This window comes from Astatotilapia calliptera, chromosome 4, assembly GCF_900246225.1.
Source record: "Astatotilapia calliptera chromosome 4, fAstCal1.2, whole genome shotgun sequence".
NCBI lineage: Eukaryota > Metazoa > Chordata > Actinopteri > Cichliformes > Cichlidae > Astatotilapia > Astatotilapia calliptera.
Window position 1 is genome coordinate 18660124 of NC_039305.1, and position 23082 is coordinate 18683205.

General features: G+C 40.2%; 1 protein-coding gene across 17 annotated transcripts in view; it reads left to right on the plus strand.

Moving 5' to 3' along the window:
• The window catches only part of cacna1aa (calcium channel, voltage-dependent, P/Q type, alpha 1A subunit, a), an 86025-nt gene that overhangs the window by 28037 nt on the left and 34906 nt on the right, over positions 1–23082 (plus strand). For 11 of the 17 annotated variants that reach the window (XM_026165286.1, XM_026165272.1, XM_026165282.1 and 8 more), the window contains exons 4-26: positions 1491–1582; positions 2208–2360; positions 2659–2846; positions 4815–4918; positions 5037–5152; positions 6111–6155; positions 6265–6348; positions 7333–7539; positions 7840–7952; positions 8184–8296; positions 8381–8512; positions 8738–8810; positions 9153–9270; positions 11429–11496; positions 11655–11761; positions 14165–14215; positions 15051–15219; positions 15493–16088; positions 16178–16527; positions 16615–16738; positions 19455–19584; positions 20021–20080; positions 20178–20290. In XM_026165286.1, the coding sequence (XP_026021071.1) occupies positions 1491–1582; positions 2208–2360; positions 2659–2846; positions 4815–4918; positions 5037–5152; positions 6111–6155; positions 6265–6348; positions 7333–7539; positions 7840–7952; positions 8184–8296; positions 8381–8512; positions 8738–8810; positions 9153–9270; positions 11429–11496; positions 11655–11761; positions 14165–14215; positions 15051–15219; positions 15493–16088; positions 16178–16527; positions 16615–16738; positions 19455–19584; positions 20021–20080; positions 20178–20290 (3306 nt within the window). The remainder of the gene's footprint in view (positions 1–1490; positions 1583–2207; positions 2361–2658; positions 2847–4814; positions 4919–5036; positions 5153–6110; positions 6156–6264; positions 6349–7332; positions 7540–7839; positions 7953–8183; positions 8297–8380; positions 8513–8737; positions 8811–9152; positions 9271–11428; positions 11497–11654; positions 11762–14164; positions 14216–15050; positions 15220–15492; positions 16089–16177; positions 16528–16614; positions 16739–19454; positions 19585–20020; positions 20081–20177; positions 20291–23082) is intronic. The other 6 variants (XM_026165284.1, XM_026165288.1, XM_026165287.1 and 3 more) reach the window with 3 other exon arrangements.

Below are 23082 nucleotides of genomic sequence, written 5' to 3' on the forward strand. Positions count from 1 at the left end.
CTGTTATGTGCTGGATTGTCTCTGGGGCATCTTTACACAGCCTGCACCTGGGGTCTTGCCTGGTGTGATAGACCCCAGCCTCTATGGATCTTGTACTCAGAGCTTGTTCTTGTGCTGCCATGATTAGTGCCTCTGTGCTGTCTTTCAGTCCAGCTTTGTCCAGCCACTGGTAGGATTTCTGGATATCAGCCACCTCCTCTATCTGCCGGTGGTACATACCGTGCAGGGGCCTGTCCTTCCATGATGGTTCCTCGTCTCCCTCCTCTTTCTTGGGTTTCTGCTGCCTGAGGTATTCACTGAGCACTCGGTCAGTTGGGGCCATCTTCCCAATGTATTCTTGGATGTGTGTATATATATATATATATATATATATATATATATATATATACTCTTTTTTTGCAATACCTAAATACAGTTTCTGCAACTTATAGGTTGAGTTCCCATTAATATAACACTGAGTATTATCTCTGTGATATCTGTTCTTTTAGAAATATCATGCAGCTGAAGTGCATTAACGCCTCCTACTAAACTAGGATCCTCTCAGTTACAGGTCAGCGTCTGATGAGGCATTTGATATCACACAATGTCATTACAAGGACCCCAGCCTATACACTCGTGATGAAGCACCAACCACTTGGGGGGTGGGCTTCCTGGTAATACAATACCACATTCAAAACCACAACCATGCATACCTTCAACCAAAAACCCGGAGTTGGTGTCAATTTTCCCTTCTATTCAAATGTGAAGGAATCAGGCAGACCTTAAACCTGTGATTAAGACTGCAATGTCACTAGGCCTCTTAGAGGAACACAGGCAGGTAGAAATGTGTCAGAGAGACTGGATGAAAGAGAGACAGAGGGAGAGAGATAGAGAAGTGGGAAGTTTGATGATTCACAGTGTGCGTCAGACGATGGGACTGACTACAAGTCTGGCGGCACGAGGGAACATTTTAATCCTCTACTTACCCATACACACACACACACACACACTTGCTGTTTATGGCATTTATTTTGATGATGAGTGAATATATAGTTGCAGTAGCACACGCTAATATGTGTTTACTCAGAAGAGAAACATCAAACATGTAACAATAAATAAGCAAGTCATAATCTTTCTGTTTTTCACTCTTTTTTTATTTCCTTAATCCCGTTCCTTCCCTCTCCTCTCCATTTCCCCATCTTTCTCCTTTTTCGTTGTCTAGTCGCTCTCTCGTCTTGATACAAAAACACTTTCCATTCAGCCCATCCCTCTCTCACCCTGATACACTCCTCTGTCTTACTTCACTTGTCAGCCGTATCGATCAGTTCAGCTCTTACAGGATTTACATACAGAGCTCACCCAGTTGTTTGTAATGATCTGGCATGGGTTTGTGCATGTATGAGAAAATGGAGAAATGGAGAAACTGCGAGGTTGACAGACTTTGACAAGCTTGCTAGCTTAAATATTGATTCTCTGTGCTCATTTCGGTGCATTTGTCTTTTTCCCTTTAGAATTCTATCCACTGTGGGCTCACAATTCGACTTGCGGACACTCAGGGCTGTGCGAGTATTGAGGCCTCTCAAACTGGTGTCCGGTATTCCCAGTAAGTCGATATTCTTCATCTGAGAAAAATTTGAAAAAGGCTATCTTCACCTTTACCTTGAACCACATCTTTGTCGTTGCTTAACAATTGAGAAAGCGAACATTGTGCAGAACATCTTTAAATTTTATTTGGGGATCAAAATAGCATGGAGAAGCATTTTGTGTCAAGGTTTTATGCAGCTTCTGTGTTGCTCTGCATAATGCAACAACAAAAGTGGTACTTCTGTGCACACTCTGCTCATTTTTTAAATGTTATAGTGGCAGTAATGTTCCAGCACTACTGCCACAGCAGTGTTATTAATAGCCTGTTCTCCACTATGGGCTTGAACAGGCATACCAGGGCTTACTCATCATAAAAGTCACTTGGGTTTCTATGAAAAGCCAATTAGAGCATCACACCAGTAGGTGCTACAATATATATGTTTATGGTTTATTTCTATTTATTATAAGTTTAATGATTGGGTATAAATGTGTAATTAGGATATTCAAGTATTTCTTTACAGAAAGGTAGCATAACTGCAAACTAATTGAAATTAGTTTTAGGATAAAGAGAGCGGATAGATTAAACTGAAATGTATAAAATGATTCTTCATAAAATCTTAATACTTTATACCTGTGTGCTTTAGGCTTACAGGTGGTGCTCAAATCCATCATGAAGGCCATGATTCCTCTGCTGCAAATTGGCCTGCTGCTCTTCTTTGCCATCCTCATGTTCGCCATCATCGGCCTCGAGTTCTACATGGGCAAATTCCACAAAACCTGCTTCGACAACATAACAAGTAAAGGATTTTGTGTTTACACTTTGGCAATAATTCAGTCGGGATTAAATTGCTCCAAGTTTTCCTCAGAGAAGAGTGCACCTGTTCACGCTGAGGCAGACTTTAAATAGTTGCACTGCTAAAATTAGAACTTAAAATAGTACATTTTTGGTATACTGTGCAGTTTCTGCAGATGTAGCCTCATTCAACATCTGAAATATTTGACGTTTTCTCAAGAGGGATTTAAAATTATTAAATACATTTGCGAGTACATGGAATTTGCTCATACTTGTTTTATCCCACTTTTACGCATGTTTAGAAGAGATCCGGGAAGAGTTTCCATGTGGGGTAGAGCTTCCATCTCGGCTGTGTCCAGAGGACACCGTTTGTAGAGAGTACTGGCTGGGACCAAACTACGGCATCACCCAGTTTGACAACATTCTGTTTGCTATTCTCACCGTTTTCCAGTGTATCACCATGGAGGGCTGGACTGACCTGCTCTACTATGTATGTCAAGCTGAACAGCATTTGCAACACTAGTACACATTCAGTGACCAACGTTTTGGTCACACCAGTGCAACCAGGAAAGCAGAGGATGTCTATGTAAAGGTGTTAAATTTAGCAAGGCAAAAATAAAAGATTTAATAAAGAAGGTCTTGTTCAAGAGAAAAAAAAAATGCTACAGCATGCTAAAATTCCACAAACCTGCTCTTATCATGTTTGCCTGTTAATTCATCTTAGAAAAAAAAATACAGTATCAGTGTATTTTGCTATCAGGTGATCATGGGAAAAAAAATATTTCTGTCATATTTTGTGGCTGTTTTTTACGGATTAAACCTTCACATTAGCTAAAATATCTATAACAAAACAGCAAACAAAAAGATCTAATGAAGTGCACCTTAGGTTAGCTTTCATGCTTGTCAGACTTATTTTTAAACAAACTCCTGTTAACAAGCTGGAGTAAAATGTAAATTTTACTCCAGTTTGTTAACAGGAGTATTTTCACTCAAAGCCATTTGAGAGTGCGTTCTCTAATCAAGTACAAAAATTAGACTGTTAAAACCTTCAACAATTTCACCTGTGCAAACTGCTTATCTACCTATTAAATGAGTACTAACAATGCCATCACTCATGTCCAAGACTGAATTGTTCCCTGCTGTCAGGGGCAACGGTTGCTGTGGACACCAGAGGCAGATGAGGGTCTTTGATTGTTACTGTAGTCATCTGTTTTTCCCATCTCCTTTCCCTCTCCGTCCACCCAGTTCTTTTACCTTTCTTCCTCTGTCCTTTCCTTTCTCCCCTTATTCCTGCTTGTCTTCCTGCGTTCTGTCGATCTCCCTCTGTGTCTCTCTCCTTCTGTCCCTCCTTCCCGGTGCTGCTCTATATTTAAAAAGGCCTGTTCAGCCCAAGTTATTCTTGCAGCTGCTCGGGAGGGGAGCAATAAAAGTTTAATGGTAGAAAAAGGGTCTGCGGTACATTGGGTACACAGCGGCGATGCCGGCTTACATGCAGGAAGAAGGAAAGATGGAGGAGACTGGAAGGAAAAGGGAGGGAGGCTATGAGAAAGAGAGCTCGAAACAGAAAAGAAAAGCCCGGGTCTCAAGTTGGGATTGATAAAATCACTGTAAAGGTTGTTCAGTGACAGTGAGGAGATGGCTATGGAGAAAGGAATGAAGAAAAGGTTAAACTAGCATTGAGATAGATAAGGGAGTGATGAAAAGGCAGATGGAGGGCGTTCTTAAGGGGTTCCATAGGAGGAGGGGAGACAAAACAATAAGAACTGAATAAAGAATGATAATGAAAGAATGGTCTGTAAGGGAGGATGGTAGGGACCGAGAGCGAGAGAGCAAAGCATTTGTTATACATTATTTACTCTCTCGGAGCAGCTAAATAGAGTGGCAGATACGCATTTACTTACTGAGATGACTTAAAGCAAAATCATGTCATGCCTGCTTTTGTTTATGTTTCCATAAGTTGTAGACAGCAGTTTAAAGCACATTGTTTCCACTCTTTAATGACAACGTCAAAGAATAAGTCACTAGGATAGCAGTAGGTTATTTTTAATTAGGCTATATAAAGCATATTATATCTTTAACTTGGTGGTGGTGCATATATATGTACATGAACGTACCTCAATGTGACAAAGCAGGGAGGTAGAGAATGAATTTTGATGCCTTCAGCTTTCAGCAAATCAATATGTATATATAGCTACAGCTGCTCAGTTTTTCAGGTGTACCCACTTTGCTGATTTAAATGAATGAAAAATTCAACCTTTGATTCAAATTAACTGAAAAGTTCGTCTTATTAATATTAACCTTTGTTAAACTCACATTTATAAACCATTATCTAACATTAACTGGTTTCTTTTAATTCACTTTGTATCAAATACTCAAGTAAAGAGCAAAACATTGATTCCTGATTAATTATGTTTGTGTGTGTGTGTGTGCGCGCGTGTGTCCTCACGTGTGTTTCCAGAGCAACGATGCCTCAGGGAGTGCATGGAACTGGATGTACTTCATCCCCCTCATCATCATCGGCTCTTTCTTTATGCTCAACCTGGTGCTGGGTGTGTTGTCGGGGTAAGTTTATGTGCATGTGTAAATATATAAAAAGAAACAGTCCCAACGTGCTTTACAGAGGTCTCAGGTGATGATGTGATGTGCAGGGTATATACTTGTGTCATGTGTGTGTCTGCAGCGAGTTCGCCAAAGAGAGAGAGCGTGTGGAGAACAGGAGTGAGTTTCTGAAGCTCCGAAGACAGCAGCAGATTGAAAGGGAACTTAACGGTTACCTGGAGTGGATCTGTAAAGCTGGTATGTATGACTGAGTGCATGCCTGGCAACATTTGACCATATAAAAACACCTGACATGTATTACAGTGTAATACAGTGTAATACATGTCAGAAATTTGCTGTGACATCTGACATGTATTACAGTGTAATACATGTCAGATGTCACAGCAAATTTCTGCTTAGATATTAACACTCAAACCACTGGAAATTCAGAAGACTTAATATATATTCAGCTGTAAGTTTGAAGACCAGCTTGTGTGATGCTGGAATGAAAGTAAACCATCACTTTTTCCCGGAACGTCAAAGTAAACACTTAAAAAATGAGGCCAAAAATCCCTTTTTGTGGATTTTATCATAAAAGCAGTCACAGTAAACATGAGTTATAATGTGACATTATCACAATCACTTGCACAACAGTTGTTATTCAGGGAAGAAGGATCCATATTACATTGTATTTTATAGTTATAGCTGAATACACACTGACACCTTAGCACTGACAAGTTTTGGTTTGTTCTTATTCAAAAGTTTCCCATTGCAGCTGCTCTATATGGTTGTGCTTTCTTTTTGCCATTTTTTTCAATGTCATTTACCTTTAACATAACACATATCCAGTAAAGCAGTGACACAAATTTAATGGAACTTATAACACATATTATATCTTGAATATCTTACAGATTACAGACCCTTGGATAGAGAGTTTTGTCCACCTCTCCGGCCTGGTAGCTATCTGTTGAAGGCAGGAAATGTGAGAGAAAATAAGAGTAAAAGAGGGTCAAATCGAATAAAGGGGCAGATAAAGGGGACAGAGCTTTGATCTTCCTGAAAAGACAAATTTTACATAAAAACACAGAAGCTAATAAAACAAAAGAGGGACTACTGAGTGAAACAGAGACTATGATTTAAAAAGATGTATGAAGATGTTGTGGAACTTACACATAAATGTATAATATATTCACATTTTTGCTTGTGTGTTTTGTAGAAGAGGTCATCTTGGCGGATGATGAGAATGAAAATGAATATGATGGTATCAATTTCCTTTTTCTTTTCGAATGTAACATATAAATATGCATAAATGAATAGCTGAACTGTTGTGTTGTGGGTAAATGTATAAATATATTTGTACTGTATAACAGGTTCTCGTAGGAGAGCCACAAAGAACCACAAAAGCAAAGCTGAGCTTCTAAATTCAGAGGAAGGGGAGGGAGACCTGGGAGTAGGTAAGATGTGTTGTGTTTCTCTCTCTCTGTCTGTCTACCACACACACACACACACAACAAAGCCATTTTACATCCCCTCAGAGAACACTGCATTTACTTGTTTTGTTTTTTTCTGCAAAAGCTCCCAAACCCTACACATTTCTACCACAGCTCTTAACCTAAACCTAACTCCATGATAATCTTGCTTTAAAACACACTTATTTCCCATTATGACTGTAAAAAGGAATTTATATCCCCACATTAAGAGTAGCACACAGGAGAAACAGACCCACAGTCAAAGGCAAATCGCAGGTACACAGAGATGCTATCTTATCTTGCATATCAGCATTACCTGACCCTCCTCTCCATCCCTCTCCCGCCCTTCCCTCTCCTTTCTCCCTCTCTGCTGCTCTGCACTCCTAATGTTACATTTTCACTGTCCCCGAGCCCCTCATCTTTTTTTCCCCTATCTTTAACTTGCCCTTGTTATCTCATTCCCGTTTCTCCGCTCAAACCATTTTTTCAGCACAGTCATTCTAGGCACTTCTCTAAGATTCTGAAAGCAAACTTTTTTTCTTCATTCTTTAGAGCAATAATGGACATGGTGCAACCTAGAAATTCAAAATTGATAAGGCAGCTTTGATCATGTGCTACCTTTAAGTGAATTATACATCAATTTGTTCTTAAAAAGCAGATTCAGTGCCGAAAGGTTGATTGGATTGTAGTGTTCCAGCAAATAGGAGGTCCATCGATATAGTTGACTCTACTTTAGTAACTGTCCACTATAAAAGAATAATGCATTCTTTTACTCTCCTAATAATTTACAGAAATAATGGGATGGGATCTTTTGCCTGTATTAAAAAAAAATACAGGCAAAAGATAGCATTAACATTTTAGTGCCAGTGATTGTGTCGCCTTTTTGGTCACTCATTGACTTCTTTTCATTTATGTCACAGTGCAGCTGTTGATACACGATGTGCCTCATTTATCCTTTTTGAATGGTAGGTTCACCGTTTGCTCGTGCCAGCTTGAAGAGCTCCAAGCTGGAGGGATCGACTTTCAAGCGGCGGGAGCGGCGGTTTCGCTTCTTTATCCGTCATGTTGTTAAGTCCCAGGGCTTCTACTGGACCGTGCTGTGTTTGGTGGGCCTCAACACGCTGTGTGTGGCTGTTGTGCACTACGACCAGCCTGAACCACTTTCAGATTTTCTATGTGAGTAGGAGGTGAATGCTTGCATACTTAGTGCAAGTATGGGCCGATTATCTCCGCAAATGCACAAATACTTTCATCACAGATTATTGGAAAAGGAGTGGGTGAGCAAATTCTTCATTAATGTGGCTAAATCCATGAAAGAGCTGACCCAGTCGTTTAACACAAGCGCATCCAAGCACACACAGTTTTCCTTTCATGCAGACTAAGTCTTTTTCAAAAATGGTTCTGGGACGAATACACACACAGAGACTCGCTCAGGTTTTCACCCTCATCTCTTTTTGTGTTCTTCCCTCTGTGCAGATTTTGCCGAATTCATCTTCCTGGGAATATTCTTGACAGAGATGTTTGTAAAACTGTACGGCCTGGGCAGACAGGCCTACCTCAACTCCTCCTTCAACTGCTTCGACTGCATTGTGAGCCCTTCTCAGTCCACACCCAATAAGAAAATAACACAATGTACAAACTCATAAGCGGGTCTATAGACGGACTTTACACCTGTGGGATGAAAACAATAGATGAAAAAAACCTCTGCTATAGACTTTACACAAACACAAATGTGCCATACTGCATGCTGATGTCTGTAGATTATTTGCTCAGTATAATAAATAACTATCTATAATTGCATATGCTTACATTTATATTAGGTGATATGTGGTAGCATATTTGAAGTCCTTTGGTCCATCATCCAACCGGGCACATCGTTTGGCATCAGTGTGCTACGAGCTCTCAGGTTATTGAGGATCTTCAAAGTCACCAAGTGAGTCACTTGTAATACAGTAATGATCATACATTAAAATAAAGGACATGGTATTATCATCATTTCCATGTGTCTGTTTCCCAGGTACTGGGCGTCTTTGCGTAACCTCGTCGTGTCTCTGCTCAATTCCATGAAGTCCATCATCAGCTTGCTCTTCCTGCTCTTCCTCTTCATAGTCGTCTTTGCGCTGCTGGGCATGCAGCTCTTCGGAGGACAGTCAGTGTCTCTCTCCTTCCCCTTTAACAGCCATGATTTAATTTTCTGCTAACCTATTGGTTTTTGCTAATTGCCAGTTGACCTAAGGCAGTTTTTCAGAGCGCTGGTTTTTCAGACAAACATTTGTTGTGCTTGCCTCTGGCTCTCTCAGTCGTTCTCTCTATGCTCACTGTTTTCTCAGCTCCTATTATATATATATATTTTTTTTCATTCTTTCACTGCTAGGTTTAATTTTGAAAGTGGCACCCCTCCAACCAACTTCGATACATTTCCCGCAGCAATAATGACGGTGTTCCAGGTAAGCAGAGGAGAGCGATGTACTGTAAAAGGAGAAAAGGGGAGGGAGAGGCTAGTGGAGGGAGAAAAAGCCGCAAAATCGAAGACAAAGCTGGATTAAAGCTAAACGCTGAAAGGACTAAAGAGGATTTGCGCACGAGGAAGTGATATAAAATGTAAAATGCTACTCTAGAACCCTTAAAGATTATTAGGTGGGAGCATAATTCTGCTAAAACATGTTCAAATATTTAAGTAGTGTGTAGAAAAGGGTGAGTCTGTTCTTTGATTATAGCATTTTGAGCAAATATGTGGATGTGAGAGTGCTCGTCATAGCATCGTCTGAATATTTGTGTATGTTTGCCAGATCCTGACCGGCGAGGACTGGAATATGGTGATGTATGATGGCATCAAATCTCAGGGTGGAGTCAACAAGGGCATGGCCTTCTCCGTCTTCTTCATTGTACTCACGCTTTTTGGCAACTGTATCCCTTGACAGTGACATTGCAGATAAGCCTACATGCATGCACAGCTCTCAGATATTTAGAGTGGAGACATTTGTAGATGTATTTTACACATTTTTACTTTACTCACAGTAAAAAGTCATACAAAGGTTAAATGCAGATTTTTTTTACAGTTTTCTTTAGGACAGCCTCAAAGGTGGAATAGTTAGAATGCTTCTTTCTACCTATTGCTGTTTGCTGTTGTTTTGTAGTTGCTGTTACTCTGAATAGAAGTGCTACTTTTTTTCTTAGCCTGACTTCCTTTAATCTTTTTTTTTGGCATATCGACATTGAAGCAATTAGTCTTGCATTGAAACATCGAGACATTGCACAGAAACCATCCGACAAACAACCTGCATGATGGTCTGCCTGAGAAGCTCAATTCACTGCAGGGGCCAGGCGCTCTCCAACGGTCACTTGCAAGAGCTTCAGTCAGTGTTGTATTTACTGTTTTATTCACTGACAACCTGTTCTTTGGCACAGCTGACAAAAGATCAAAGTGAGAACGTGTAAGAAAAAGAACAATCTCTGAGAAATAGTCATGCTTCTTTTATTCATGCTGGACTGAGGGCAGAGTCAGCTCTTCATCTTCAGCTACAGAGTCATATTATGTACAATCTCAGTTCTTCAAAGGTTTTGAAGCAGTGGACAAACCCATATATAACATGGAAAACATATTAAATGTTAAAACTGGGACATTTTACTGCTTTATAAAAAAAAATACTGGCTTGTTTTGAATTTGAAGGTGGCAACATGTCTCAAAAAAGTTGGGATGGGGCAACAAAAGGCTGGAAAAGCAAGTGGTCTAAAAAGAAACACCTCAAGGAGTTTGCACCCAGTTAGGTTCACTGGCAACAGGTCAGTAACATAATTGGGTGTAAAAAGAACATGTGAGAGAGTGAGAGAGTCTCTCAGAAATAAAGATGGGCAGAGGTTCACCAATCTGCAAAAACACTGTCAACAAATTGCAGAACAGTATTAGAAAACTTTTCCTGTAATAATGCAAAATTTTGAGTGCTTTGAATATCTGATCATATGCAGTGCATAATATCATGAAATACAGAATCCAGAGGAATCTCTGTGCACAAGGGACATGTTATGTAGCGCTGTGTGGAAACACAGGGAAGCACATAGCAGACAGGGATTATGTGACAACAAGCGGAGGAATACAAAGAACCTAAATGCACACAGGATCATGAGAGGAAGGGAAACAGCAGGGAGCACCGCTGGAATTAATACAGCCTAACAGGACAGGGAAGCAAAACCGAACACAGAGAACACAGGATGAGAGACTGTCAAAATAAGACAGGAAGTACGATAACACTTGACACTGGGAAGCAGACTAACTAAGGAGACAGAAAAGGAACACCGAACAGGAGAGGCATGGAAACAGAACCTAAAGACCAGATGTCAAAACTAAGACCAGAAACTACAAATATAACACAAATAAGAAAAACAACTAAAAGAACCAGAACCAGGAATATATACATTGAATCTTCGAATATTAAATAACCTGAAATGGATGCTCGCCTTCAGGTGGCACTGCATTGAAAACAGACAGAATTCTGTGATTCTGTCAATCATTGCATGGGCTTGGGAACACTTCTAGAAATCCCTTTCTTTGCCACGCAGGTTAAACCTCTGTCAGGCACAATCTAGATTGCTAGCATTTTGTCAGTAATTAAAATAGTATATTTTCTCAGGTTAAACATTTGATATTTTCTTTGATATACTGTGAATAAAATATGGGTTTTATTCGATTTTCAAACCACTGCATTCTGTTTTTATCTACATTTTGTACAACGTCCCAATTTTTCTGGAATTGGGATTATAATACCAAAGTGATTGTCAACACGGAGATGTCACTGTCATAATCCTAATTGAGATTCTGATAAATCCACTGTCCTGGCATATACTGATACAGACCTGTGTTGTCATCTGTAAGTCGAACCACACACTGTTAAGGGATCTGTATCAAGGATGATACTGTAGCAATAATGATATGCTGCAATCCAATACATCAACTTGCCAAGAGGTACATTATAATATAAGTGGCTTAGACAATTATTTTATCTACATTTTGTATTCTCTTGCACAAACAATCTCCCAGATGCTGGATTGCTTTTAACTCTGTGTTCAGACACTCTGCTGAATGTGTTCTTGGCCATCGCTGTGGACAATCTGGCCAACGCACAGGAACTGACCAAGGTATAGTACAGTCTAATATGAGTGCAGTTTCTTACACTAACACATTAACCACGAGTTATCCTCCTCTAATCAATGAACTTCTTCTGCTTCCCTCATGTGAATTTTTCCTGCCTTTATCATATTTGGGTTTTGATCTATTTTCTAATCCACATTTGCAGGATGAACAGGAAGAAGAGGAAGCTGCCAATCAGAAGATTGCCCTGCAGAAAGCCAAGGAAGTGGCTGAAGTTAGCCCACTATCTGCTGCAAACCTCTCCATTGCAGCGTGAGTCTCTGTCTCTATTACTTTTGTGTCACCATCTGGGAGTCTAGTACTTATGTCGGACTCAGCACTTTGGGAAGTGGACGGTATAGCACAGTTGAGTGTTTGAAGTCAGGAAAACCGTCAGTGAACCATAATCTGTTCAAGTTTGGATTCTTAAAACATCACTTCATCACCTTATGAACGTGTGGTGATGTTGGTGATTGCAAATAGTCTTTCATCACAATGAGCTTTATTGACTAATTACCCTTCAAAAGTACACAGCCCCACTTTTTTCTTAGAATTGCAATATATTCATTGATCAAATAGCATCTTCCAAACTGACTTTTTTCTGTTTCAATATAAAATTTAAAGTTCATGAATGTAAAAATTCTCTGTATATTTTGCCATTTTGTCATCATAGTGGAATAAATCATGTCTTCATCTATCTGGCAAGGAAAGGAAATTGGGGATAGCCTAAACACACATATACTTGCTTCTTGTCCTTCTCTCTGTCATCTCTTTCTTCTCCTTTACTTTTCGTCTTAGTCTTTGATCCCTTTTCTCTGTACACACAAGGCTCTGTACTTTCACGTCTGGTAAAGTTCACACACTTTGCTCTCAGATACAAATACGTGCATGAAAATACGTTCAGCACAACACAGGAGTACCATGTTTGTTTTTAAATACCATACGTAATAGCACAGTCGTGTCCTTAGCAGTTTGGTGTGTGAGACTGTGCTCACTCATTGTCACTCGCAGGTACAATGAACAAACATGCCCTAGAGTTTTAGCTCAATACACTCACACGTACATATGCTTATTAACATTTCCATCATTTTATGAATCGCTTAGGTTCTTGTTACTGTTTGTGCCGTGTAGTGTGCTTCACTATGAAGTGACCATCTGTGTCTGTGTAATCAGTTTAATTTACTTGGAATTATGATATAAATATGTCTTATTTTCACTACAGTTTATGTGTATCTGTCTGTATGTGTGTATGTGTGTGGATGTATGTGAGTGTGTGAGAAAAGAAGTTTTCAGGTAATGTCGGTTTGGTATAGTATCCAGCATTTCTTCTCTAGGTTACCATGGTTTTTTGTCCAAATTTATCCAGAAAAACAACCTTCACAAACCATGCTGCCTAATTGCTTGAATCTTTTGAAAGCAGACTGTAGGACAGAGGTTTACCATAGAGTCTCGGTTAAGCTTTAAGCATTGTAGGGCTGCAGATTGCCTTACGTTCTACTGTGCCAGTCTAAATCCAAATCCCTAATTTCTGTGGTGCAAATAAAAGAAAGAGAGAGATAGAGACAGAAAGACATTTAAATTCAAGAGGAGATCGTCCCTGTTTTCCCAAGGAGGGATTTTAAACTTGGGGACATCAGTGGTGCATGAAGAATCTCTTAAGAAGATATGGCAGACTCAGAGAAAACTACGTAAAACCAAGGCAACACAAGTCCAGTTTGTACTCTCAAAAGGAAATTGCTCTCTCTTAAACAGCCATGCATTCTAAACAGAGTGCAAAGACATTTTAGGAAGTATTATTCTAATGATAGTGAATAATTTTTTTTAAAAGTTTCAGCACTGTGTTTTTAATAAGCTTAAAGAAGCCTTTGGAAACAATAAAAATCATATTAAATTAGGTTGTCCTTATAGATTTGGTCCTTTAAATTATTAGCGTGCTATTTTGTGTTAGGAAGAGGATCATGCACAAATTCTGAATTCAGAAATAAATTCATGACCAAAATGTATCTACTTTTTTAAGTGCCCCTAACCCTCTTTAAGACAAAGCAGAGCATTTCATATTTAAAATGTTTATTTTTAAATCTTACTGTAAGCTTTTCAGGGTTTATCAGTTTTCAGTACAGGTCAAAAATATGCAGATATTACATGTTTTATTAAAATTTTAAAACATGTTGTCATAATGCCAGTGTATGTTGTCATGTAGGATATACCCACAGGACCATATTTTGGTAAGTATTTTTTTAATGTAGCAGCTTCAGTGGAAAAAGAGAGTGAAGGGTAAACATGTGCAGTACATTATAAAGAAGTAAAACTGATCAGCGCACAACAGCAGCACTTGGGAAGGGAAAATGAGTGATAGAAGAAAATGGATTTTGTTGAGTGTGTGTATGTGTCTTTTGTGTCTGTGTGTACGAAGGGTTGCATTCCAAAATGCTTAAATTTTTGACAAAAAATATTCTAAGATTCGCTTCCATTTTTGGATTTCAGGATTATAGTTTACTTTTTTAGTAGTTTAGACATGTAACACTTTTGTCGTGGATAGCGATAATTTTTTTTAGAGTTGGCACTTTGTGTTTTTTTTCCTTTCTTTTAAAAAAATAAATGGATAGCCCATTTTGGAATGAAATCCTCCTTCTGTTCTTTTGTGTCATCTCACTCACCAGCTGTTTCCCTCCTCAGCAACAAAGTACACAGTGAGTGTCACAACGCTTCTGACCCCTTTCTGGACTGGTATTTATTTATTTGTTTATTCATTTATGACTTCCTTCTGTTTATTGACTTTACAACCATTCCTTGCTTTTTTCATGTTTTAGATCTCTATCCTTTTCTTGGCCCTTTGTTCGTAACATCTGTTTTTTTCAAAATTATTGTACATATCTGGCTTATTTTATTTTATTTTTTTAGCTTTTTCTTTATGTTGGCTTATTTTTTAAAGTACTGTTTCTGTTGCCTACGGCTGTTGCTTTATTGTCATTGACTGTTGGCCCTGAGAGAAAAGTAAGTTAAAGTTGATAGAAATTTTGGAGGGTAAGAAAGGAGGTGGTCACTGACAGTTTGGGGGTGTTTTTTTATCTCATCTTTTTGCAAAAACAAGAAATCAGTTATTCTAACTAATATAAACCATTCAATTCAGCTCAATGGCTATTTTTGCTCTGCACAAAATCTGTCCATTAAATTGTATGTACTTTAGCATGGGATGATTAGTTGTGTATAATTTGAACAAATTCGGACCTCGCCTCAGTGTTATCCTCCACACTGTTTCCCACGTGGTTTACCAAAATAGGGCCATCCTGCCTTGTGCTTCGGCAAGCTGTGCAGATACCCAAAGCCCTGTTCTGTTAAGAGCTGCGTTGTTTTATAGGTCCAGTCAAATGACCCTTTAAGTGTCTGTGGCCCCCAGTGTGTCTTTATGTCCTTGCTATTTGATGTACTTATATTTTTAGTGTTGGTTTCCACTTCATCATTCTCATGTCTTTGTGCGTTCATTTGCATAGCATCAAGTCTTAAAGCAGGTCTTAACGAGGCCAATCCCTTTCTACCTTTTCCACCATTCTTCATTTTGCAGCAAGGAGCAGCAGAAGAACCACATTAAGGGAGTCAACAAGTCAGTGTGGGAGCAGCGCACCAAGGAGCTGAGGAAGCAGACTCTGGCATCCAGCCGCGAGGCCCTCTATAACGAATTGGACGCAGATGACCGCTGGAAGGCAAGGACAGGGAGGGAGGAGCACAACAATGTAAAGGAAAAGGCAAAAAGGGCCCCTAGACTTGTGCTATCAGTGTACACAAGTTATGGCCACGAGTGTTGATGATGACTTTTATTGGTTTTCATTTGTTCTTGTTAATCATTTATCGGTGGCTTATTTACCAACTATGGTCTAAATATTGGTTGGAAATTTCCAATATATAACTGAAATGTAGGTCTTCTAAAGTTTTGCCTCCTCTCATGAATTACAAAATTTGAAATTATTCCTTCTGTGCTGTTTCGCTATCCATTCGTTTCCTTGCAGGTCAACTATTCACGTCACATCCGTCCAGACATGAAGACCCATCTTGATCGACCCTTAGTGGTGGACCCCCATGAAAATCGTAATAACAACACAAACAAGACAACTGGCAACAACTCAGACTTCTGTGTCAGCCAGCACCATCCTGAGCACCATGGCCAAGTGGGAGGGGATGGTGGAGGAGGTTCAGGTCCACCCAGACCTCCCATGGAGCGGGGAGAATCCACGGAGAGTAGACGGAGCCGCAAAAGTGAGCATCACCACAGCTCTCATGTCCGTCTGGATGCTACAGTGATTCCTGGGCCGGGTTCAGAGGAGAGGGTATCCAGGCGCCATCACCACACGCGGACTGGGAGTCGAGGAGGAGGGCAGTCCGAACACAGGAAGCCAAGGTCACATCGAAAGAATGCTGAAGATGGTGAGGAAGGTGGGGGAGGAGCTGGAAAATCTGGAAGACATAAGAGCAAAGGAGTGGATGGGAGTAGGGAAGGAGGAGAGCATGAGCGAGCAGGCAATGGCGGTGAGAAGAGGTCAAGAAGAAGCCGGCGTGGAAGCCAAACAGAGGGCGAGGGGAAGCGTATGTGCTCACACAGAAGGAAGTATGTCATTCATTTTTCGTTTTCCAGTCATCCTTTTTACAATCTCCTCTAATCTGATGGCTGTAATTCTTTCTTTGACCTCTTCCTAGGGACTGCAGTGTCCCAAACCTATCTACCACACGGCCCATCCAAAAGAGTCTCTCAAGGCAGAATAGCCAGTACAGTGAGGACATGGACAACCTCATGAACACCAAACTGGTGTCTGGTTCTACACCACCTAGCGAGGGTCGCCCCTATCCAGTGGCCAGTCACACTGTCACCCCTGGATTTGGATCTGCCCTTCATCTTGCTAACAGTGGCACTCGTGGAAGTTTGGTCACGTTGGATAGTTATGGGAATGTCGGACATCACCGTGCAAACAGTGTGATCAGGCTGCCCCACCCTGATTATACTGCTGTGGACATGCCCATATTTCCATCCACCAATGCCATACTGCAAGGTAGGGGTGAATGGATGTGTTTTTCTTTTCTTTTGTATTTCTTCTGCTACTTTATAGCTCTTTACAATGTTTTCCTCCTACCTTCAGTTAATAAAAATGCCAACACTGAACCTCTGCCACCTCCTACAAATGATGATGAGGAAGGAGGGGAAGGAGGGCCTAGGCCCATGCCTCCATATAGCTCCATGTTCATCTTCTCGACCACCAATCCGTAAGTGATACGTACTAACAATTACCAATGCACAGGCTAGCACACGTAGTATATGCACAAATTGCAAACTGAAACACACTGTCTCATAATTACCAGTTAACCATATAAACCTTTGGCTAAATCCCTATCCTAATGAGGACACATCTTTCCTTAAGTGTGAACACAAAGTCAGCAACACAAAGCAAAGATGAAAACCAGCCCAAAGAGACTTGAAAGCATGAGAAACATAAACAGGTCAAAACAGAGGCTGCAAGCCTGACTGCTCATCACTGCTTTTGTTACTTGTTGAAGTTCAGGCTCTGGCTGCTGGGCTGGGGTCAACATGCACTCAGCTTTATCATCATTCTTGGCTAGCTTTGCGTTAGCATGCTGTCTGTGCAGATGTTTGCAAAGAGATGAAGCAGTATAATACTATAATGGATGCAGTTTCCATTTTACCTTCACGCTCTTGTCCTTTTGTGCAGTGAAAAAAAGTAATGTCCATATCTCCACTCCTCTAATGCTGTATAGCTGTTTTCTGTTGCCTACACTTTGCACAGTCAAAAGTCAGCTTTATTGTAGTTGACTTTTGATCCAAAAGTATGAGATAAAGTTGATTGTTGGTATAATATTTTGAGGGTAGGGAAGGATGTAGTTAGTGTCTAGACAGCTACTCTTGCCTCTTTAGTTAATTTGATGCAGTTTGGTGTGGATTTAGCAGTCTATTAAATTGTCTGTACCTTACAATGGTTTGCCCAATGGATGGAAAATGGAGGCATGAACCACATATCAGTTATCTGATCCTGATAGCTACACCAGAAACCAAGAAAAGACTGCCACTGCCCGGCCACTGACAAACTGATGGATTCCCAGATTGATATTTGGGTAAACCCTGCTTTACTTTAGCTTTTCTACTGTGGTCCCACAATTGCCCACAGTGCTGATGGAAAGATTGACTTGCCTGTCACTATCTCAAAAACTATTTCAAATGAAGCTCAATCATAATGTCATGCAAGGCTGGACTGGGACAAAAAATCGGCCCGGGCATTTTGACTAGAGACCGGCCCACCAGGATAAAGATTGAAAATGTGACGTCATTCAGGGGTAAAACCGCAAAGGATTCTGGGAACTTGTGGCAAGAGGTACTAGCGCACGCAGGCTTTCAATTGAACTCAGTTACACAGCGATAAAAAGAAACACAAAAAATGGCAAGAAGCTGTTGTATTATTAACTGCAACAGCCGGTCGCATGACAGCCACGGGAAGCCGATCGTTTTTTTTTTAATCGGATTACGTCGTTGAAGAGAAATGTTTTAAGCCATGTTTCCGAAGTAAGAGCCGACGGATGGTCTGGATATACCAAATATAACGTCCCAGAACACTCCAGCTCACAGGTTAGTCTGCTCCAAGCATTCCCACAAAGGTCAGTCTGCTGTTGTAGTTAATGCGTCATTTTCATAACATAATTGGTGATATAGGTTACAAGCAAGTCTGGCGCTGAACAGAAATTGTCGCACTATGCTCCTTTATTTATTGTGCATAAATAGTGAATTGTCCTGACACGATATTGCGTTTCGCTTCTGTTATTATCGTACATTGACAAAAACATATACGTTTATTCACAGGATAAAACAGTTTTTTTGTATCACTAATTGTCCAGTGCGATTACAGCATACAGTATTATTGTCACTGCTACATTTCTGTGATGCTACCAGAAATTATTTCCACTGCTAATTAATTACCATTGAGCTCAAAGGTCCTATTAATAAACGGTTAACGAATGTGTATTTATGAAGACGATTTGTGAGACTGGTAAACTTACCTTTGTTCGTACGATGGTCTTTCGTTCTACACGGTGCATTTCAAGGTGCCTGTACCCCTCCGTCAGTAAACTGTTCCTGGGCTTGTTGCAGTGACCTGAAGTTACTAAACTTCATGAGTGTATGCACTCACCCCAAGAACCGTGTAATTATAAATATGAGCGTGGTGAAAGTTGGGCAGCACGCTAACGTATTTTGTCCCTCTGTGTGCTCGTAAGGGTCTAACCCTTTCACTGGTTTGATTTTTCCTCGTATCTTTTCTTTGTCTTTTCGTCGAGTCTGTCTTTGTACGGACCGGCATTGTTCTCCTTTGTTTTGTACATTCCTTTTTTGTGCGGCAAAGAAAAAACAAGAAGGTATTGGAACCGGAGAATGAACGTTTTGCGGTGCTGCAAATGCTTGCGTTTGATGCGGTACTTGGATTGTTTTGCCACGAGTTCCCGGCATGCAATGCGCGAAAATCACGTGATTGCTAAACAAGGGGGCGGGTGCATTCGGCCTCCTCGGCTGTAATTGGTCCAGCCCAGAGTCGATCATGACCAATTGGCCAATCCAACACCTTTCATTATATATACCCTTCCTAAAAAAAAAAAAAAAAATCCATCGGCCCATAAAAACAAAAAATCGCCCGATGGCCAGTCCAGCTATGATGTCATGTATTCTAGACTGTGCTGGCATAGCATGAAAAGAGGTCATTTGCTAAAATTTGTTGAAGACACAAAGCCTAATTTTAGCAAATGAGCAGGTCTAGTTTGTGTAAACATTAACACAGAGCTGTTTAAACATTAGTTGAGTATTTGAGAGGGATTTAAATTTTGTTTAGCCTCCACAATGGCCTTCATTATAGTTATAAATTAAACATAATGGTATGCATTGCATTAATGCAAGAGAAAAACAAATATCTTTGTCTGCTCCTAGGTTTCGACGAGCATGCCATTACATTTGCACCCTGCGTTATTTTGAGATGTGCATCCTGCTGGTCATTGCAATGAGCAGTATTGCCCTGGCAGCTGAAGACCCTGTTTGGCCCAATTCCCCTCGAAACGATGTAAGAAATTCATCATACATGTATTATTGGTTCTTTTGGCAACAAAAATATTATGCATATAATTTATCTATTAGTTTTTGTATTTACTCTCAAGGTTATTTTTGCCATCTCCCAAGCCTTACGTGCGTGGAGGTCTGAGCAGTAAATGAATTAACTATATAGAGTATGAGATAGAACATATAAATCCAGCACTTAAAATGATTATTGACAGTTTTATAGTGGGTAGACAATTAAGTGGCACACACAATATTCAGGATTTTCTGTGTTCAGACTCAGCAAAATGATACAAACTCACAGACCACACATGCACAGGAAACAGTTGAAGTTTAAAGTACTGCCTTCTTTAGTAATATAATATCAGATGATGCAAAATAAGTGCAACACTGCACTTATCTAAAATACAAAATCATCATATGCTCACTTTTTCTTTGTGCAGGTTCTGCGCTATTTTGACTACGTCTTTACAGGAGTTTTTACTTTTGAGATGTTAGTAAAGGTGAGACAAATCAGCATTTTTCCTCCGTGTTGAGACAAACATTCTCCTCTTTTTGATAAAGGCTGTAATGGGTCCTTGTTTTTGGTCTCTTTTCTAGATGGTGGATCTGGGGTTGGTCTTGCACCAGGGCTCTTATTTCCGGGACTTGTGGAACATCCTTGACTTTATAGTGGTTAGTGGTGCTCTGGTGGCCTACGCCTACGCCTTAGCGTAAGTCTCCCTCCTGCTTCCCCCTCTGCTCTCTTTTCTCCTCTCCCGCTCCTCTCCCCTCTCACTGATACCTTGGAGTACAGCGTCCCCTGTTCTTCTTCACTCAACCATGGCTGATTTTTGGCCTCTACTTTCTCTATCCTACACACTTTTCTTTCATTCACTCGCATACATTTTCTCTCTTGGCACTTTTTCATTCTCTTGTGTCCTGTTATCCTCCACCATAAACCCAAGTCTTACCTTTATTTAGAGTGCAAAAGACCTGTCCTCTTTTTTTGGCCATGTCCTTACTTCATTTCTCTTACGTTCACATTTTGCTCCTGCAGTCCTTTAATTTTTAAGCTCCTCCTATTTCAAGCTCCTTCCAGCTTCTGCGTAAACACTCCCACATTATAAAATAGATCCCAGCATCCTCTCCCTATCTACCTCCCCATGTGAGAGGTGAGGACCACCCTTTGCACCTGTAACCCTTTAGTGCCCAGGGCGTTCTAAAGTAAAAGGGCCCATGCAAACCCCGGCCAGGTCACCAAAATTCTCAACTACGTTCTCTACTACAAAGCAGGTACTTTAATCTTTACTTGATTTGCATGGCTGTAAAGATAAAAATACAACTACATGTTGTTTACTGAGTTAGGCTGTAGATAATAAGTGCTATGCTGGTACAAAGCATGAATTTTGCTTTTGCATGGTATGTGAGAATATAAAGCAATTTATAGATTTAGAAGTCTGCATTAATGTGATGTCATGTTTTGGATATAATATATACACATATATGTAGATATTAGGGGTGCAACGATACACAAAATTCACAGTTCGGTTCGGGTCGATGCTTTGGTGTCACGGTTCGATATTTTTTTCGATACAAAAAAATGTTCATGCCTTTTTAATTTGTCATTTATTAAAATTATAAATATATATTTATATCGCCTCTTTCAGTGCGCCCCAGGGTGGCTGTGGCTACAATGTAGCTTGCCATCACCAGTGTGTGAATATGTGTGTGAATGGGTGGATGACTGGATATGTAAAGCGCTTTGGGGTCCTTAGGGACTAGTAAAGCGCTATATAAATACAGGCCATTTACCATTTACCATATTTTAACTCAAAAGTACAGTTTTTAAATTTAATGTTGCTGAAACAACAAAATAATAATAATAAAAATATCTATCTGATCGAGAAATCACTCATCTTTGGAAAAGAGAGTTTATAACAGAGAAATGGCTCTTTTCAAAATAAAAGCTATACTATACGCTTCTTCTGGGCTATATTCTCAGCAGCATATTAAACATATCAGGTCCCCATAAGGAGAATCATGTGCTCTGTCTAAATGATCCGGGTAAAGTTTGTAGCATGCGTGCTTGTTGTTTTTGTCTGCTTCCACTTGTCTTTGCACTAGGATGATGTCGGCGTAAATGTGCAGTCATATTTGTTGTGTTCCCAGTAGTGCTGTCAGCGTTAATCTCGTTAAAATGACATTAACGCCATAACGCGGCAAATCTCCGTTAACAAGTTACCATGGATCGCCCCGTGCGTGGGGCTGGATGGCGTTAACACGTTAACAAGCTAACTGTGCTAACGCACTAGTTCCCACAAATTGAGCATTGCGTGGCACATCCGACATACTGTTTTACTTTTGTCCATGACGCGCTTACCATCAGGGTCATGCTTCACATGAAAACCAAGATAGTACCAAACGCCAGCTCTGAATGAGGGTGGGGGAGGTTCAATTTCGGGTAACGTTAAGGCAGTTGCCATGTTGCAACGAGCTTAGCTTCTGTCTTGCTAGCTCGCGGTGCGCTCAGTGGATTTGCACTCGACAGTGCAGCCTAGGCGGAGTAGTCGAACGCACATCCACTGAGCGCTCAACACAGACAGCATGGTCAGAAGAAAAGTTGATAAAATAAATAAAAAAAATTGTATTGTTCGATACATATGCGTACCGAACCGAAAGCACTGTATCGAACGGTTCAATATCGATACGAGTATTGTTGCACCCCTAGTAGATATGTTTCCGCATAATATATTTGTGCTCTCAAATTAATGATAATGATATACCATAGATTTTTACACAGGTCTGCAATATGTGAAGACACTGGATATTGTTTTTTACTGTGGAAGTGACTGAAAGCAAACCTACATAGCTTAAACTGCTATGAGCTTTTGGACACTTGGATTATAAGGCACCTAGCATTCTTCTGTGTTGGGTCATTGAAGTTGGTGGACTTGGAGCCTCTTGGATGGAGGATGCTCTGCTCATTTTAACTTAAACACCAGTAACATACACTTATGGACAAAAGTTTTGGGCTTCACACTCTTTTAACTACAGCTTTTGCCACAGATCAGGCACCTAGCCATACAGTCTGCCTTTACAAACATTTGTTGTTCTAAAGAGTTCAGTGAATTTAAGCATGGTGATAATATAAGACACCATACCTACAACAAGTCAGTTCATGAACTTTCTTCCCTTTTAAATATTCCACAGTCAACCTTAACTGGTATTATTGCAAAATGGACCACAACCACAATATGGCAGACCTTACAAAAGTTACAAAGCAGGGTTAGGCAGGTACACAGCGTAGAAAAGTCACCAACACACTGCTGCAGAGTTCCCAACCTCCTCTGAATTTAACAACAACACAAAAACTATGAATTAGGAGCTTCATAGTATGGGTTTCCAGGCTGAGCAGCTCCTGTAAGTGTAAATAGGTGATACAGTACAGAATTTGTATTAATCCGAATATATTTGACAGTTTTATTTAAACTGAACTGAAATGAGAAACTTTCAGAGACTCTGT